The sequence below is a fragment of the Quercus suber genome, unplaced genomic scaffold, assembly GCF_002906115.3.
Source record: "Quercus suber isolate HL8 unplaced genomic scaffold, Cork oak 2.0 scaffold_445, whole genome shotgun sequence".
Classification (NCBI taxonomy): domain Eukaryota; kingdom Viridiplantae; phylum Streptophyta; class Magnoliopsida; order Fagales; family Fagaceae; genus Quercus; species Quercus suber.
In genome coordinates, this window is record NW_027069896.1 from 274,443 (window position 1) to 293,810 (window position 19,368).

The 19,368-nt window shown below is 34.0% G+C and overlaps 1 protein-coding gene across 1 annotated transcript; it reads right to left on the reverse strand.

The window, feature by feature from the left end:
- Positions 1–340: 340 nt before the first annotated feature.
- Positions 341–16,314, reverse strand: LOC112017519 (heat shock 70 kDa protein 17). Its single transcript, XM_024049980.2, is given in 16 exon segments — positions 341–1,017; positions 1,128–1,200; positions 4,627–4,688; positions 4,797–4,853; positions 7,341–7,410; positions 7,545–7,645; positions 7,738–7,812; positions 8,533–8,694; positions 8,816–8,844; positions 8,847–9,163; positions 9,300–9,433; positions 9,571–9,816; positions 10,856–11,015; positions 13,707–13,939; positions 15,040–15,836; positions 16,201–16,314. Coding segments are annotated over 15 exon segments (2,742 nt in total). The 5' UTR covers positions 15,817–15,836; positions 16,201–16,314; the 3' UTR covers positions 341–771.
- Positions 16,315–19,368: the final 3,054 nt, after the last annotated feature.

A 19,368-nucleotide genomic window follows, 5' to 3' on the forward strand; every position in this document is an offset into this window, starting at 1 on the left:
CCAATCAAGGCTCCAGTCCATTGACTCTGGTGCTAATGATGTAGCCTTTTACCTTCAATCCAAGAAGTAGAAGTTTTTTGGGTGACTAACGCTGAATTTGAAATTGGCTTGCTCACTTGTTTCGCAAAAAGACCATTTTCCCCTCAAAATTGACAAGTATTTTCCACCTAAAATCCCTACATTTTCTCAAGGAGCCAATAATCAACAATATGAATATGTTTCTATATATACAGAAGCAATACCAAATACAATTCTATAGAAATCCAAAGTAATCAAAGCGCTCATACGTGACAACAGTGTGATACTACAATGTAAATGAATATGTTGCAGAATAGAAAGCTGGGACGCACAATTCGCAATTGTACATTAATGCTCAGGATGAATAATCCAAAACTTGGATAATTTTAAAATGTTACATGACTTACGAAAATCTCTTTCACATGTACTCAGAACATTTATAGAAGATCAAAATCTCCAACAAGGCCTAGTGATCATCAGTAATGCCACTAAGTTATATGGGAAATAATATGATTGCAGTATAATTACCAAAGTTCTTTCCAACTACTCCTTATACAGCATAAGACGCGAAGACTATCGATCTCAAAGTTGTTAAGATAACCACCCTCCCTAAAAATGGGCTCAACTCTATATTCTTGTACGGTACAAAAATTTGCAGCAACTCCGTCTATCCTATTTTTTCTTCCATTACCAATTAATATTTCTAACTAGGAAGGAAACGTAACATTACAGCCTAAATGTAACTTCCATTGCTCACAATTCATCGTGAGCCTTGGACTCTGAGTCAACTTTTTCATTTGATGAGTGAGCCTTGGACTCTGGGTCAACTTTTTCATTTGATGAGCCATCTGAATCCTTGGATGATTCGTCACTTTGGTTGAGGTTCTCCTCAGAAGTCGAGTTGGGATTAGTCACATTGTCCCCACTGCTCTCAGTCTCATTCTTTGTAGGCTTCTCAATTTTAGGCTTTGGCTTGGGAATTCTATTAATGCTTGAAACCTACACAAATATCAATCAAATGTCAATTGAAGAGTATTAAAAACATATAGATATAAGTCGTAGGCTATATACGTATTTACTTTCCATAAAATAGGGTATGGGAACAATACCTTATCTTGCAGAGTGAAAACCTTCATATATACTTCTTCTGATGTGAATACCGGAGCACTGAATCCAGAAATCCTTTAGGAAAAAAAGAAAAGAAAGAAAGGTCAGAAAGAAAGAAGAAAACAGAAAAAACTGTTGGGCAATGTGAAGAACATAAAGCAGAGGCAGGACATCAATAATTAGGGAGAATCGTATTTGCAAACAAATCAATAATTGAATTTATGAAAGGAGGGCTTGGCCCATTCTTGAAAATCAATTATTTTCCTTTTCAACCACGATATTATCCATTAGAGCCAATAATGCTTTATATTTTTCCATGAGATGGGAAATAAAGATTATCAACCACATGAGGTGTGTGAATAAGTCATTGACTGGTAATGAGCAAGAAATATTCGTCTATATGCTAAACATGATGCGTTGAACTCTTTAAGTCATTAGATACTTTTTATGAATGTCAACTAAATATTGTAAGTAAATTACTCTCAGTTGTTCAATCATTTGATAATCAGTCATTCTTTGATAAATTATCACTATGACTCAAACTCAATGGAATTTGATCAATCCTGGCTCAAGACCCAAGATTATATTTGATCATCAATCCAATCATTGTTCACATTTTTTCTTTTCTCTTATCTATTCATGTTACTTAGTGCAAGATTTTTACAAAAAGATAACTTGATGACATAAAGATTTAACCATTAAATTCTCATCTTAAGACTACAAATTTTCTAAATGGTTGCAAATGATTCTGCACTGTAAATAAAAAGGAATCAGATAGTTCAATTGGATAATATAACGGACTCAGCAATAATTTGGTACAACGGATCACTTGACCAAAACATAACATATTATAAGTCCAGTCCAGGTTGTATTTTGGTTTTGACATGACAATTATCTAGAGACAAATAATATTAATACAAGGTCCATTATATTTTTCGTAAACTTTTCTCTGCCATTTCGTTGAAAGTATTTGGAAAACCCAGAAATTATTTAAACCACTGATGTGCACTCAAGCCAACATAACTGTCTTGAACTGTCAGCAGGAATACCGTACAAAGGAGCACAGAAACTAAAAAGGTTCAGAAGTTGCATTCAGAATATACTAGCAAATTCTTGCTATGGTATACATCAAAAAATGCCTTTTTTTACGCAAAAGAGTGTGTTTTCAAGCAGTAAACCTTGATACTCATTTTCTAGTCAAACAACATCTCAAACACAATTTCCAGCATCATTCAGAGAAGCTCCATTTACAAAGCCACTTATCTAAAACCATACACAACTAATTCATAGAGGCAAACACTTCCTAATGCTATGGGGCTTAAAATGGTATTATATACAAGTAATCATATATATATATATATATATTTTGAGAGATAATTATAATATGCTGCTAACCCCGCAGCTCAAAACCCTTCCCCCTAAAAACAACTCTAATTAGTTGGTGCAGTGGTTGACAAGTTAACAGTTATGCTAACTCTCATATTACCCCTTAGTACTCATAATGATCAATCCTTGCCAAACAGTGTCAACATATATATGATGTAGAACATATGGGTCTTGCTTGTCCCATTTAGATCTAAAGGCATTAATTTGTTCAAATTATTAATTTAAAAAAAAAAAAAAAAAAAAAAAAAAAACTAGATCCTTAANTACTCATAATGATCAATCCTTGCCAAACAGTGTCAACATATATATGATGTAGAACATATGGGTCTTGCTTGTCCCATTTAGATCTAAAGGCATTAATTTGTTCAAATTATTAATTTAAAAAAAAAAAAAAAAAAAAAAAAAAAACTAGTCCTTTACTTCGATTTGAAATCCTGTGTCCTTATAAGATGATTACCATCTTATGTCTATCCAAGCTCCCTCCCCCCTCTCCACAAACAAAAAGAAAATTTTAGGGTCAATTTGGTAGAATAGAAAATAGTGGGAGGATGAAAAAGTGGGAGATAGAAAAAATTTTATTCTCTCCCTTTGTTTGGTTGGAAGTGGAAAAGTGACAAATTAAAAAATGATTACTCATATACCGTTGTTAAAAAATGATGCCCAATTAAAAAAAAAAAAGTGACAAATAACCACAAAAAAAGAGCAATCATCCAAATATATTAAAAAATAAAAATCATGTCCCAAAAAAAAAAAACAACTATCACACCCAAGCCCCAGAAAATCAAAAGAAATAAAACAAAAAAAGAAAAGAAAAAAGAGAGGCAACGTTACTACCCAGAAGAAGGAAAAAAAGAAAAAAGAAAAAAAAAGGCATGCCCAAGCCTAGAAAATCAAAAGAATAGGAAAAAAAAAAAAAAAGAAGAGGCAACCTTGCCCAGGAAAAATAACAAGACAGAAAAAAGGCAACGTCTGCACAGGTGAAAGAAAAAAAAAAAAAAAAAAAAAAAAAAAAAAAAAAAAAAAAAAAAGAAGAAGAAGAGAAGGCAACTTGAAGAAGCCTGTGTGCACATGCACATGGGTATTTTTGTCAATTAAGAAAAAATTTATCCCCACTTAGTTTTCTCTCCATTTTGGGAAGAAAACATTTTAGTGGGCCGGGGAAAACACACCTAGGCCCCACCATTTATTTTCATTTCCTACCCAACCAAACACACTCCAAAAAAGTTTTCACTCCTATTTTCTTTTCAAAGTTTTTCATCCACCCTGTTTCACCTCCAAACAAACACACCCTTAAGGAAATAAAGAAAATGAAAAGAAGTAAATATATAATGGTTATCATATGGAAGTTGCAATAGGTGGTCTTCAACCAAAATTTGATGTTATCATGGTTAACTGTCAGCAGCCTCCAAAATTTAAACAAAGCTTATAAGTTAACCCAAACTGGATTAGACTGAAAATTAAACTCGACTATCACTACCAATGAAGTGACCAAGGAAGTAACGTTCTAATAGTTTTGGATATTTTCTTGGGGGGAAAACATTTTTCAAGGAAAATGAGTAAATGACTCATTTTTCCTGTGTTTGGTTGCAACCTTGAAAATAATCTTTAAAATATTTTTGGTATTTGGTTTGCATGAATTGTTAATATTTATATAGGCACAGTGGTGGGTGGTAATTCTGGAGGTGGTGGTGGTGGTGGCACAAAGGAATGGAGGGGGATGACAAATGAGGGCACTAACAAATGGCAGAAAACATTTTCTGCCAGTTTTGGGTTATTTGCCATTGACCATGGTCTTCACCACACCAAACACCAAAAAATGCAGAAATCATTTTTGAGAAATTTTTTTTTTTTTGCTGAAACAAGTGGAGCATAATTGGCATTGAATTTTGCATCATTTTTTCTTTCAAAGGAACAATCAGCCATTGACTCATTGGTCCCGTTCCTCTTTTATAGAACCAAATGAGTTTTTTTTTTTTTTTTTTTTTTTCATAAATGAGGTATTTGTTGGTCATTATACAGACACATACACACATTTATACACTAATGGTGCAGCCATAGCACAGTCCCATTGTACACAGTTATGCATTCAGCCAGAAAGTTATAAGAACGGCTTACCTCTTCTGCTCAGCCTCTTTTTCATCCAACCAAGTCTTGAATTTGTCAGCATCACTTATAACCTGTATTTACAAGAAATCAATTCCCATACCAAGGCTCAATAGACGACAACTCAAAATCATACCAACAAATTTTAGACAAATTTTAAAAGAAGATAAATGTTCAAACACCTCATCTATTTTATCTTTTGGAAGCCAAGGTTTTTTTGTCTCCCAGCCTTGTACAATCTGCAGATTCTCAGAAGAGGAAATCATTAATGCACTTGTCATATCATAAATAAAGCTAATTAAAGATGCATAGGAGAAAAAAAAAGGAAAGACAATTATTTACCATATAAAACTGAACATTTTTGTATTTATTGAAATATTTCCAAAAAAGCAAAAATATATATCATGTGTCATATATCCCTCACTCCACTCTCCCACTCATTTTGTGGTTTTCATGTAACTTATATTTAAAAATGCCCAAATTCTCAATCAAAATTAGTAATTTAAAGTTTAAAATATTTTTCAAAAAATGTAAATATTCAAGATTACTCGAGAAATTTTAGCCAGAATTTCCACCACTATGCTACTAAATGTACAGATTGTAGTGGTACATCGAACAGGAACAACGGGTAACTGTTTCCCTCAAAACATGGCAAAATTTAAACAGGTATATGTAACTCCAATTAAATTCCTAAATGCAAGTCATAATTGAGGGGAAAAAAAGAGTTTCAATAGGCATGACATTATTTACTTCATATTTCACTAGACATGGTTTTCATTTTTGCCATTTGATATGTTGAGATTATCCTGCCCTTTGTCCCCAAAAAAGGCCTCATCTATTATTTTTGACAATAATTAACAACAATAGAGGCAAAAGAAGTAAAGAAAAGACTCCTTTCCAGGTGAACCTAAACTTCTTTGTCTATTATGCTTTTCTCATCTCTCATGGTTTCACTCTCAGTTTCTCACTATTATCTTTCTCTTTTCATAAGTTACATTTTGCGCCAACAACCTCACTGTTATCTTTGTCTAGATCCCCTAAACCATTGAAAATGTAACAAAAGCCAAATACATAGTGTATGTGATGCGGGAGGCAAAAAGAGATATCTATTTTTACTTAATTTTGGAAGTCAGTTACATTTTTATAGGCATTATTTAGATTATTAGTATTTTATTGAATTTTCTAGAGTCAGGGTTATTTTGTAATTCAGTAAGTAGAAATTCCCAAGTAAATTCGAATTATGTTTTTCTATGTTAGTTGGAATTAGGTTTTAGTAGTCTATATAAGCACAATCATGTACTCCAATGGAGATTTCTGTTTTGATGATGAATAAATTTCACTTGAAATTCTCCTAATGGTGCTAGTGCTAGCCAATCCTAGGTGCTGACCCCTAGTTGGGTCCTCTCTTGCTTGGTGTTGACTCCTAGGTCACCAATCCTTTAATTCTTGTTCTTTAATTTTACTTTTGCATGGTTTTGGTTTTTTCCTACTTTAAACACATATAATCACTATCAACGACAAGAACTCCCTCCAAGTCATTAGTGAGAAATAGCTTTTAATAGTCTAAGCTTCCATTTCAGCATTGCAAATTGCATGACTTAGCAGACATGGGTAACACTCACTTTCAAACATGAAAGTCTAGGAGAAACATATTACAACAGTAGCCTGGGAAATTTTTTGTGGACTAACTGAAAAGTTCAGAAAGTCTTTCAAACACAGAAATCAGACTTAGAACTGAAAGGCATCAGAAGAATATTTTGCATATTCATTCTTCATTTAAGACAATATGATATCTATCCAATGAAACATATTTTTCCTATAATATCAGTGACCTATTAAGCTGCACCTGTTGGTTCAGTTTAAAGATGTATCAGCATATACCAAGGTCAGAGAAAGAGGATAGAAAATGCATTTAGCCAATAAAGTACTGGTATACAATACTGGTAATGAATTGATTTACCCTTCATTTTTCTGGATTAGAGAACTATTCCTCTTCCCCTCCTTTTTCTCAAGATAAAAAATGCAAGTGTTATAGTGAAAAAAGAATCTGATGAGATGATCCATTCTCCTGCGTCAATTGTTTTTTTTTTTTTCTTTCTAAGATGATTTGAAATTTGATTCTGTGAATTAAGCAACAGCAGCTTTGTTGTACTTTTTTTTCCCCTGTAAGTAAGTTTTGGCCCCAAGAGGAGCACGGAGAGAATTAAACTACTGACCTCCGTTGTATGAGTTGTGGTCCATCATACAAAAGTAATTAAGCCTTTTGTTTTAGAAAATATAAATAAATTAGAACACCATCAAAATAATCTAATATTCTAGTCTATAGTAGGAAGAGAATGATGTCTAAATTACAACTAAAAGTACGGTTATTTTTTGTGCCAATCAGCCAACCATCATATATACTATATACTTGCTGATAAACTGTTTCCATTTCTTAAGAGGCTAGGTTTGTTTCCAAAATTAAACTTTTATCTTGTATAGTTCCACCTTACTGACTTCCAAGTACTCATGCAATTCTGTAGGGTTAAATGTTCAACACATACATTTTCTTCCTACTTTATACTAAATTATTTGACTAATATATCTTTTCCCTGGCTTCAACAGTTTGAAAAACACTAACTGGTTCAACCACCATACTGAACTCCTCCTGAAGCACGTGCAAAAATATATGTGGATTTTTTCTCAATTGAAATTTGTTATAACTACACTGTCACCATTTGAAGTACCTGTTGCAGTTCAACAAGATATCTCCGAGCATGTTCAGCTGCTGCCGGCCGTGCAGTAAGCTCTTTCAATCTACAACCAAAAGTTCACTATGTCAAACATCATGTTTAGCCTCTCTAAATTCACAATATTAGAAGCAGACATACTCAATTCAGTTCAACTCAAGATAGCCTTAATTTCAACAACAATTTTATTACAAGATATACCTGAAGAACATGGGATCACCAAAATCTTTTAACATATCTAAGCGTTTCTGAAACTCTGCAGCTGTAGCATCTTCACCGTCTGTATACAGCCAATCTTGCACCTGAGGTAATTCAAGTTTCTTAAGTTAAAAAATATCTAGTGACAGCTATGTGACTAAAAGCATTCTGATTTGGTCAAAAAAGAAATCCTAACCTCATCAAGCTTTTCCTTAAAAGATTCGCGTTCCTCAGCAGTAGAAATTTGTTCAAACTCCTCAGATGTTTCAAGCTGGAATAAAAAAAATGGCATCAATTGAGGAAGCCTCTTTATATGTCCAATAGGCAACAACAATAACAATAACAACAAAACCTTAGTCTCAAAACTTTGGGATCGGCTATGGATCCTTAAAAGATTAATCGGTGTCGGCCAAATGTATTTTTCTCCAGTAGGTAACGTATATTAGAGCGTCTTTATGGATTTAGGGTTTGTTTGGTTGAGAGGATGAAAATGGGAGATGGAAAATGGAGGGAAGATTGAAAAGTGGGATGAAAGAAAAGATTTTTGTTTCCCCTTATGTGTGTTTGGTAAGAGGGATGGAAAAGTGCAAGGAGATCAATTAAATTAATATTGTGCCCTTATTGTAGTTTGAAATGATGGGGATAGTGTGCGTGTAATTTCATAATTTCATTGCCTACGGTCATTTTCTCCCCTACTTGGAAGGAACCAAATTGGTGGGTGTGGATGGAAAATCCCAATCCCCAACATTTTCTTTCTAGCCAAACTGTAAAAAATCTTCTCTTCCCTCTTTTTCTTCCCCCTATTTCCATCCTCTCCCTTTTCAACCCAACCAAACACACACATAAGGAAAGAGATTGAAACCATAATAGGGCTTTATATGGAGGAACTAAAAGTAAACTTTGAACTTCAAAGTCATCATGAGTGATGCAAATGGAAAAAATCTAATATGTTAAATGAAATAAATGGTTGAATTAGTAAAAAATTTCAAACCTTTTCTTTAGTAGCATAAATATATCCTTCCAAGTTATTTTTTAACTCTGCAGTTCTTCTTCGCTCTGCATCCTTTTTGTCCAATGCTTCTAATCTACGTTTAGCTTCAACAAACGATTCTTTTGAAAGAGACATTCCAGGCCCCAATGTCTTCTCAACAATCTATAATTAATAAATGAGGGAAGTAAGCAAGGATAGTGTGGAAAATGGATATTTAATATCAGAAAATGTTTTAGACAACTGTTAATACATCTTAAGAAAATTCACTTTTTTTTTTTTTTACCTTAAGTGGAACCTTAAATGTCTTCTTTTCAGCTTTCTCTCTGTACCAAGATCTGGGGTATTATGTTCTTCTACATTAGAGTTAGATGAGTTACTAATCCCACCATCCACATGCAAGTCGTCATTAATTTCTTCTGAAGCATTATTTGCACTATTTGCACCAGCTTCAATTGATAAGTTGGGGGAAGCAGTAGTTGAATTCTCCAGGGTCAAATTCTTTTTAGGAACTTCTACCCATTCTGATATTTCGATAACTGCATCTGCCCTATCCAAAGAAAGAATTCCACTTCTACTGAGAGAGAAATGCAAATTTGCCTTGATGGGGGACGACAAGTTCCGGGATGAATACCTGAAAAACATAAAGACAACATGACATAAATCCAAATTAGAAATTGTCTGAAACTTCTGTGTGGAGAGAGGGTTGCTATTGCTTGAAGAATCAAAGCAAAATGCACATGTAAGATTTAGGAATTTGCTGATCTTACTTTTCACTCGCATCTGTTAAACCAGACACATCATACTGAGCAAATATGGGAGAGGTAACACCAGGTGGTAAAAGATCTTTATCATAAGAAAGTGAAACTTCAAAATCTTTCTTATGGATAATGGACCTGAACATCTGTTATACAAGCAAACCCCAAACAAAAATAGTAGAATTAGAGAGGAAGACTAATGCATTCAAAGTATTTTTCCAACCAACCTTTCTCTTACAGAGAAAAAAAAAAAAAAAAAGATTCATATTGCCTTGTTGTTTACCTTGCTTGGAAGTTTCTTCATTCGTTGTACAAGTAACTGCCTAGTGCTCTCGTCTTTCAAAAGTTCAGGGCCGTCTAACTCAAAAACAAGCCCATAGGAAGAACCATCAACCATTCCCAGCTTACGGTTCAATTTGATTCCATCACTTAGATTTGCGGCATGTAGTGCTGCACCAAGAACTATAGCTTCATCAGCATCCAGATGTTTGTCCAGCTCTTTCCTTCCAAGAAATTCCTGGAGCTTAGCCTGTTATTAGGGAAAAATAAGTTTTTTCTTTTTTCGGATTCATTGACTGTCAACCATGAAAGCTCAGACACAAATTTCAAAAGCTAGTACTGTACAATAAAATTAAATCAATTTCAATATATTTTTTTAATTGGTACGATACACATCTGGTGGGTTTTGAACCCACAACCTAACATTCCAACCCATTCTTATGGAAGGAAGAAGTGTCATTTGAACCATAACTCATTGGTTAATTAATTTGAAGTAATTGAGACACCAACATATAACAAATCATAATGGTGACAGGTAACACTAAAAATAAAAATAAAATAAAAATTGCACATTGGCATGCTAAACATTACCATGCACCTTGACATTGACAGTTTAACCCGTATCATGAAGCCCGCACAAAATGACATGCAATTGCATGCACATTAATATGTAGTTAAACCATATTTATGACTAATATCTAGTTGAATCTTGTGCAAAGCTGTGAGTTATGCATTTTTCTTTTGATGTGTGCACAGGATGAATACACATTTTGCATTCACCTCTTCATTGAAACAAACAAATAAATTGAGTATTCTATGCAGCACTTTTTACATATATGCCAAAATTTCATAAACACTTAAACCTGCCAACCATGCACAAATCATTCATATTGGACCCTGAGGAATCAATAAGAATTTTGCCAGAGCTTCAAAGGATTGGTCATAGGTTTATTATTGTTGCCCATATAATTCAGAAATATGTCTAGAAGACAAATTCTAACTGACACGCAGAAGTGAAAAATGGAGAATGAATCTTAAAAACTACCTCCAGAGAGTATCTTTAAAAAAAAGGTGGAGCATATCTTTTAATAGTGCCACAAGGGCAAGAAATAAACTTTTAAACTAAGCAAGTAAAGTCAAGATAATTCTCTCATAGAATTGAGCTCAGAAACCCATCTTTAATTGAGTATAATATGCAACTAGCCTCATGCAATTAATGTTTCACTACTTGAATTTGAGATAAGATTCTCGCTCAAGAGCAAATTCATCAAGAAGATGACATTACAAACCTGCAACTTTGGGACTCTGGTACTACCTCCTATCAACTCCACTGCATATATCTCATCCAACTTCAAACCAGAATGCTGAAGCACTTCTTTCACAGGTATAAGAGATTTCTCCCACAGATCTTGACAGAGCTCTTCAAACTTCTCACGGGTTATGGTGCTCCTGAGGTAGGGGAGAAAATTCATTATAAGTATTAATAATTGATCAGTTCATTACCTAAGGGCCAACCATCAGTATGCATAACTTGTAAGATAAAGGGGACAAGATAATTATGTTTAGAAATATAATGTGAACTGTTGTCTATAGAAAAATATAATTTATTTTTTTTTTGATAGGTTCTCTTCATTTTAGTTGGGACTTTCTTGCATGCTTCCCTAATGCTTGGATTAAGCCTCTTCCCTCATACTTAAAACGGCTAACACTAAAAATAAAAAGCAGAAAGAAAAGAAAAGGGAAGAGGATCTAGCATTCTATTAGGTTATTTATGAGTCAACCCTTCACATGTTTCGGTGACCAAAATAGTTTATATTCATGAAAAAAAACAATGTCATCAAAGCTTCATGCCAGTGTTGTTAAAAGCGCGCTTAAGCGCAAAGCGTAGAGCGCAAAGCCCTTGGGGCTTTTTCCCTCTAAAGCGAAGCGCCCTCACAAAAGCGTGCTTTAAGCGCGCTTTTTTGAGCTTTTTTATTAAGCGCAAAGCACGCTTTTTTGAGCTTTTTGTAAATTTTTTAAAAAAAAATCCTGATTTGATTTTTAGCTATTAAATCTAAATATGTTTGATATAAGCTATTGATTTAATATATAAAAACTAATAGTGTGATGTGCTACCATACACCTAAGCCTATCTCTTTAGATATTTTTGAACTTTTAACCACAACCACACAAACAAACACTAAATCAGACACTCACAAAGATAACATCACTTAACATTCTAGTACTTTTTAGCCTTTTCCTTCTTGGTTCTATACTTCTATTTTGATTCAACCATGTTTTGTAATCATGGCCATCAAATATCATGGTTGCATTTATTTTGTAAAGCACAATAGAATTATGTAAATGTTATATAAATTATATAAAATGTTTTATTGTAATTTATATGATTAATTAACCACTTGATTGTTGTATTGATCATTAATAAAAAAAAATTAATTTATTATTATTTTTTTTTTAAATATGCGCTTCACATCGATCAGGCACGCGCTTGCGCTTTGCGCTTCGCGCCTAGGCTCCAGGAGGCCTTTGCGCTTAAGTGCGCTCAACGCTTTTAACAACACTGCTTCATGCATAGCAGAAAGAAGTGACGTGACATACTAGGTTTCATGTTGTTGAGGATTGAAGCCATTAAATCATGTTAGAACCTACAGTTAATCAACAATTGACAGAGCATGCATAGTCGATACTAACAATAGTGTTTCTAAAAGCAGAGCAATCTGGCCTCATTGAAAATAAAATAAAAAAGGCTCAAAAGTCTCACGAGAATCCAGGGTTTGTATGAAAATGGCCTGGTTAATTTCAGTTCATTCCACTGGTTATTTGGTGAAAATGGACTCTTTAAAATGCTATATCAAAGAATAAGGATTCACAGTGATAAACAAGCTCTCTTCACTAGTTCAACAGTAACGTCACTTTTTCTTTATGTAAATAAAAGCTCATAAACAAAAAATAAAAAATAAGTTATAACAATTTTTGTTTGATAGGTAAAAAGATTTATGTGTGTTATAATATTTCACTAGGAATGGATGATGTGCTTCAATATCCACCTACCTGAAGTCCCGATCATCATAGAGGGATTCAACTGATATTGGGGCCGCTGTGTTTGCACTTAGAATTTCTTTTGTACGCTTAACCTGTTTCTTCAATTTAGCCATCGCCTTGGCAGACTTCCGCACATCAACCCCATTTCCAACTTGTTTATTGAACTCATCTGCAAAGTACTCCACCAGCCGTAATTCCAAATTCTGACCCCCAAGCTCGGGGTCCCATCTAACTTCCTTAACCTGCACAAAATTTTTGAGCTTAATGGCAAGCTAAAACCACTAAAATATGCCAGTGTAAGAAACGAAACAAGAAACAGCATAGAGAACAAAGCAAAAGGCAACAAAACACAAATGCTAAAAAGGGTTAAAATATAACAACTACAAGTACAAGCTATTTCATAATAAAGTTCAATAAAAATTGGCACAACAAATTGCCTATATTTAAGGAAGAGAGTGACTACAAGCTGATAATATCAAGAATAAAGAAGTAAAGAATGGTTGAAATTGACATCTTTTTTTTTTTAAGTTCAATAAAAATTGGCACAACAAATTGCCTATATTTAAGGAAGAGAGTGACTACAAGCTGATAATATCAAGTATAAAGAAGTAAAGAATGGTTGAAATTGACATCTTTTTTTTTTATTGGTAAATTACACACAAACCAAGTGGGTTTTGAACTCGCAACCTCTCCCTCCAGCCATTCTTCTGGGGGGAGGCAATGCCATTTGAGCGAGAGTTCATTGACACTAACATCTATTTCACATCAAATCAGAGTAGCCAACATAATCAAAATCATTAAAATAGTCTATCAATGTGAGGAGTTTGTGCCATCAATGTGAAACTTTCCAACAAATCTGGTATTGTTACCCATCCGCAACATGAATGGGGAACAAATATCAAAATCCTGACCTCCACGTGTTTGTCTATATAGAAAAAATGGATACTTAAAATATTTTTTGATTCTCAATAAATTCAACAACTGCAAGGAAATAAATTACTAATAAAACGTTTGCTAAGAAATGAATCGCAAATTGGAGTTCCTTCTTGTACATACTTTTATCAACTTAGATGACTTTCAATCATANTATCCACCTACCTGAAGTCCCGATCATCATAGAGGGATTCAACTGATATTGGGGCCGCTGTGTTTGCACTTAGAATTTCTTTTGTACGCTTAACCTGTTTCTTCAATTTAGCCATCGCCTTGGCAGACTTCCGCACATCAACCCCATTTCCAACTTGTTTATTGAACTCATCTGCAAAGTACTCCACCAGCCGTAATTCCAAATTCTGACCCCCAAGCTCGGGGTCCCATCTAACTTCCTTAACCTGCACAAAATTTTTGAGCTTAATGGCAAGCTAAAACCACTAAAATATGCCAGTGTAAGAAACAAAACAAGAAACAGCATAGAGAACAAAGCAAAAGGCAACAAAACACAAATGCTAAAAAGGGTTAAAATATAACAACTACAAGTACAAGCTATGTCATAATAAAGTTCAATAAAAATTGGCACAACAAATTGCCTATATTTAAGGAAGAGAGTGACTACAAGCTGATAATATCAAGTATAAAGAAGTAAAGAATGGTTGAAATTGACATTTTTTTATTTATTGGTAAATTACACACAAACCAAGTGGGTTTTGAACTCGCAACCTCTCCCTCCAGCCATTCTTCTGGGGGGAGGCAATGCCATTTGAGCTAGAGTTCATTGACACTAACATCTATTTCACATCAAATCAGAGTAGCCAACATAATCAAAATCATTAAAATAGTCTATCAATGTGAGGAGTTTGTGCCATCAATGTGAAACTTTCCAACAAATCTGGTATTGTTACCCATCCGCAACATGAATGGGGAACAAATATCAAAATCCTGACCTCCACGTGTTTGTCTATATAGAAAAAATGGATACTTAAAATATTTTTTGATTCTCAATAAATTCAACAACTGCAAGGAAATAAATTACTAATAAAACGTTTGCTAAGAAATGAATCGCAAATTGGAGTTCCTTCTTGTACATACTTTTATCAACTTAGATGACTTTCAATCATATACAACTTCAAAAGAATACGAATTTAGTGTCAAGCTTATCAATTGCAATTTGCAACAAATATTTATATCCTATTCCTAACTCCTACGAAAAGTTGCAATGTATCAAAGCTCAACTGAAATTGGTTTACTAACAAAGTCTTCCCACACGTTTTAGGAAAAATGGATACCTTCCAAAAAAATTTTAAAAACCCATAAATGGATTCTCATGGAACTACTAAACTAAGCACGGTAATGAATTATTCATTCACAATGTAATCTATACAGCTTCCAATCATTCACAACCTCGCAAGAAAAACTTAAAACAATTGCAATTCCCAATAAATATTTTCTACCCTATTCCTAAACCCAACCAAAGTAGCAATGTTTCGAAGCTCACCTGAAATTGGTTGACTGACACGGTTTTCCCAAACTCTTTAGCATTATAAGCCGAGTAATACACAAGTGCAGCATAGGTACTGCTCGAACCCATATCATAGAAGATAACATGCCTTGATTCATTCGAGAAATCCTTATCGATTCCATACTGCAATGCCGCCCCGGAATACTCATTTATCAACGAAAGCACATTAATTCCGGCCAACTGCGCCGCCTGAATCAACCCTCTCCGCTCGGCTTGCCCGAAATACGGCGGCACAGCAATCACAGCATCCTTCACCGGCACCTTCGAATGAAACTCGGCCAAATCCGCCGCGTAACCCAAAATCATCGCCAGTAACTCCTCGACCGAATAAACAGCGACGCCGTCGTCGCCGCCGCCGTCGACTTTGAAACTCACAGCGCCCCGAGAGTCCTCCACAATGTCGAACGGCAAGTACATTGAATCGAGAACCTTCTTAACGTAACCGTAAGGCTTCCCGAGCATGTCACGGACTTGCGAATAGACTTTCTCCGGGTACCGCGCGACGATTCCGGCGGCCTCTTCGCCGAGGAGACGAGTGCCGGAGTGGAACGCGACTAGCGCCGGCGATTTCCGCTTCGACATCTCGTTGATCGCGATCGAGATCGGACTCTGGCCGGGCTTCAGATTCACCACCGCTACTTTCCCCCATTCGGAGCCGAGATCTATGCTCGAAACCGCGGATTCGGATCGATCGAATACAAAGCAAAGCGCAAATAAAACCAAACCTAGCTTGATGAATAACTTGGATTCCATTCTGGATTGTTCGAGAGCCTCTGTAAAAATATAGCAAAAATAAAAACACAAAACTTAGCTCGAATCGAATCGAATCGAATTTAGCATATAAATTTCAACACGAGTTTCAAAGTTTTACTTATATCGAACGGTTTGGTTACAAAATTATGCAAAAGAGTGTTGAATTTTTTTTTTTTTTTAATAGTAATGGAAAGTGAGAAAAAGCTAAGCTCGAATCGAATAGAATGTATAAATATCAATTCGAGTTTCAACGTTTTACTTACGTCGAACCAACAAAAAAAAAAAAATTAAATCTGATTTTCGATTTTGTGGAAAGTGAAAAGCTCAAGCTCGAATCGAAGAGAGTTTATAACTTTCAATTCGAGTTAGGAGAGAGAGAGAGACCAGTGGGGTGTAGATCGCATTCTCTGGAGAGAGTGAATGAAATGGTGACTTATCGAACGGTTGATGAGAAGAGTTGCTTTTCTTTGTTATGTTTTTTCGGTTGTGTTTTTGTTTTTGGAGCGTGGGGTGGGGGGTTGTGTGAAATATAACGGGTAGGTAAATTGTTTTTTCAGTAATTTTGGGGAAGTCTACGTGGCAGTTGGAGGGATGGACGTGACCAATGACGTAAAGCCACGTGTTGAAATGTACACGTGGTGGATTTTGATATGATTTGTGGTGTTGTGCGCATTGTTGTCATAGAGGATCCCTTGTGGACAACTTTGAATCAAGTCAAGTCAACTCCGTCTTGCTCATGCTGCGTGTGGTGTGGCGCTTCCTGCTCTCCAAGTTCTAATGAAATTATTACCAATATCTTAACCTTCTTTTTTGGGGTTAAAAATTAAAGTACTATCTAAATTTTTATAAAAATTTGTTTTCATCCTCAACCTTCAACTATAAAAAGTTTTTTTCCTAAATTATTGAAAATTTTCCATCCACATATTTTTTTTTAATTATTAGAGAAAAAAAGCTCTTTACAAAATTTTAAAAAAAAAAAAACTTTTTTTAAGTTTAGTTATGAAAAATAAATTTTGGTAAAATTTAGGAACTAAAATAGTATTTTGCCATTTTTTTGTTGTTGATAAATACAATAAAATTTCACATATGCTCTATAAAGATTTGTGGTACCATAGGCATGCTTGGCAACGTCCTAGCATACTCTTTGCAACGTCCTCGGACCTCGAGCATGCTTGGTAAAGTTCTAGGCATGCTTGGCAGCCTCCTAGGATGCTGTCCTAGGAGTCCCACATCGAAGGAAAATTCCTCCATTTGCTGCCTTATAAGCTGTGAAGTAAAGGGAGTAGTGTACCATTAGTTTATATTTACTGCTAAGCATGCCTAGGACGTTGCCAAGCATGCGTATGGTCCCACAGATTTAATTTTTAATTATCAGACCAAAATTATAATAAAATCTTAACTAACAATTATTAAAAAAAAAAAAAAAAAAAACCTTCCCAATTAGGTTAACTAAAATCACTGTAAGTTTCTTTAAGACATTTTTCTCTTCTCCCCGTGTGTATGTTAAAATAAAAACAGCTCAAGACCTTTTTTAGTATTTTAACACTAAGGTGAGTAAAAACTGAAAAATAAAAACAGCTCAAGACCAATTTTCAGTTTCCTTCACAATATGGAAATTGAAAATAGTTTTTAATTTTTGCCTAAAATAAGTTACCAAACAAGCTTTTTGCCTTAGGAAACAGAAAACTAAGGAAAAAAATAGTTACCAAATATAGCCTTAGTATTCTTAAAATAAAAGGCAGTGAATTAATTTTACATTGGAAAATAAATGTGAGTTAAAGAGGTTTAAAACTTTTGCTATGTATCAAAGAGTTAGACTCTTTTTGAATATACACCACTATCAAAAATTTTAAGACCTTCTCTCTATCATCTCCTGTGTATATATGTTAATTATACTTAATATTCTTATAAAAAAAAAAAAAAAACCCCACAATATTTTAAGTTCTTATAAACAACTAGCTTTATCACACACGCTTTGCACGTGCGATGAAACTCTTTTTTTTTTTTTTTTTAGTGTCATAATTTTTTTTTTAAGGATAAATTTGTTTTGAAGGCATGGATTAATTGGAGATTATTTTATTTTGTAGGCATTTTAAGTAGCGTTGGAGATTTATTTTTACCAAGTTGTCCTCAAGTTTTTTTCCGGTTAAACACAAGGTTTAAGTATATTTATGAACTACATAAAAGTCCAATTAAAAAATAAAATAAAATCTTCTTATAGATAGTACTAGCTTTTGAGCACACGCTCACACGCATACTCAAATGCTTTTCTATTTTTTTGAACAAAGGTTAATAATTTGCATCTATTATAATTTAGAAATATATATTTTTATTTTTCAAACAAATAAAAATGATAAACTTTAAAGATAAGAGTCCCTCAAAAAAAAAAAACTTTAAAGATAAGCAATAACTATAATTTTTTTTTTTTAAATGTAAAGGGAATTTTTTTTAGGAATTTTTTTAATTCAAAATAAAATTTGTTATTTAACATTTATGACTCCATTTCTTATAAAGTTACCCTTCATTAATGAGGATAATTTTGAAACACATAAAAATCCAGTTGAAAAATGGGAATCTTCTTATATATAGTATAGATGACTCATAGAATTTACTTTATATAAAACTCTATTATTTAACGCTCAGTTTGTTTCAACATTAATGTTTTATGGAAAATGGCTCATTTTCCAAAGACCATTTTTTAGAAAATTGTCTCATTTTTCATTGTTTGGTAACGACCTTGAAAATGAGTTTGAGAATGTTTTCTGGTATTTGGTATACAATTTTTTTTAAAAATATTTCTTGTTTAATTTAAAATATGTGTATTATGTAAACCAACTAATGTAATCAATATAAATAAAAAACCCAAAATGAATTTGATTTTCATACTAAAATTTTGACAATAGATACAATCAAAATTAATTAGTTGTTAAATTTTCATGATCTCTACCACTTATCTTGCTCATAACGTATATACGTATGTACACACACACACGCACACACACACACACACACACACATATATATCAACCATCTCTCTCTCTCTCTCTCTCTCTATATATATATATATATATATTTGACAGGAGAGTACATTTGCAATAAGTATAATTAACAATAATTTTTAATTATCTACTCTTTTTTTTTGGTATACTAATTGTCTACTATAGTCAACCACAAGTTTTCAATATTACTTTATATTATTGTACGCACCCGATACCGAAACCCGTCTGACTGGGCCTCAAGTTGGGCTCACAACTTACTTGTATAGTGGGTTTGGATTTCCAACACTGGGTCGTTCTTCTCGCTGAGACCTAAGGCCCTTACTTTTCTTTCCTCGTGGGTCTGAGTCACCTTCTATTTTTACTCACTCTGTTCTTATACTCTCCATACTGCGCACCATTTTTTTCCAACCCCCTTCTTCTCCAAACTTCCTGCATTTATAGGCCATAGTTTAGTGGAGAGGTCATAATTACTTGCCAACGAGTGCGACCGGCGGTCCACTATTATCGATCGTAAGTGGGTGGTCAGGTAGGAGTGGGAAATTTTGAGGGTGGC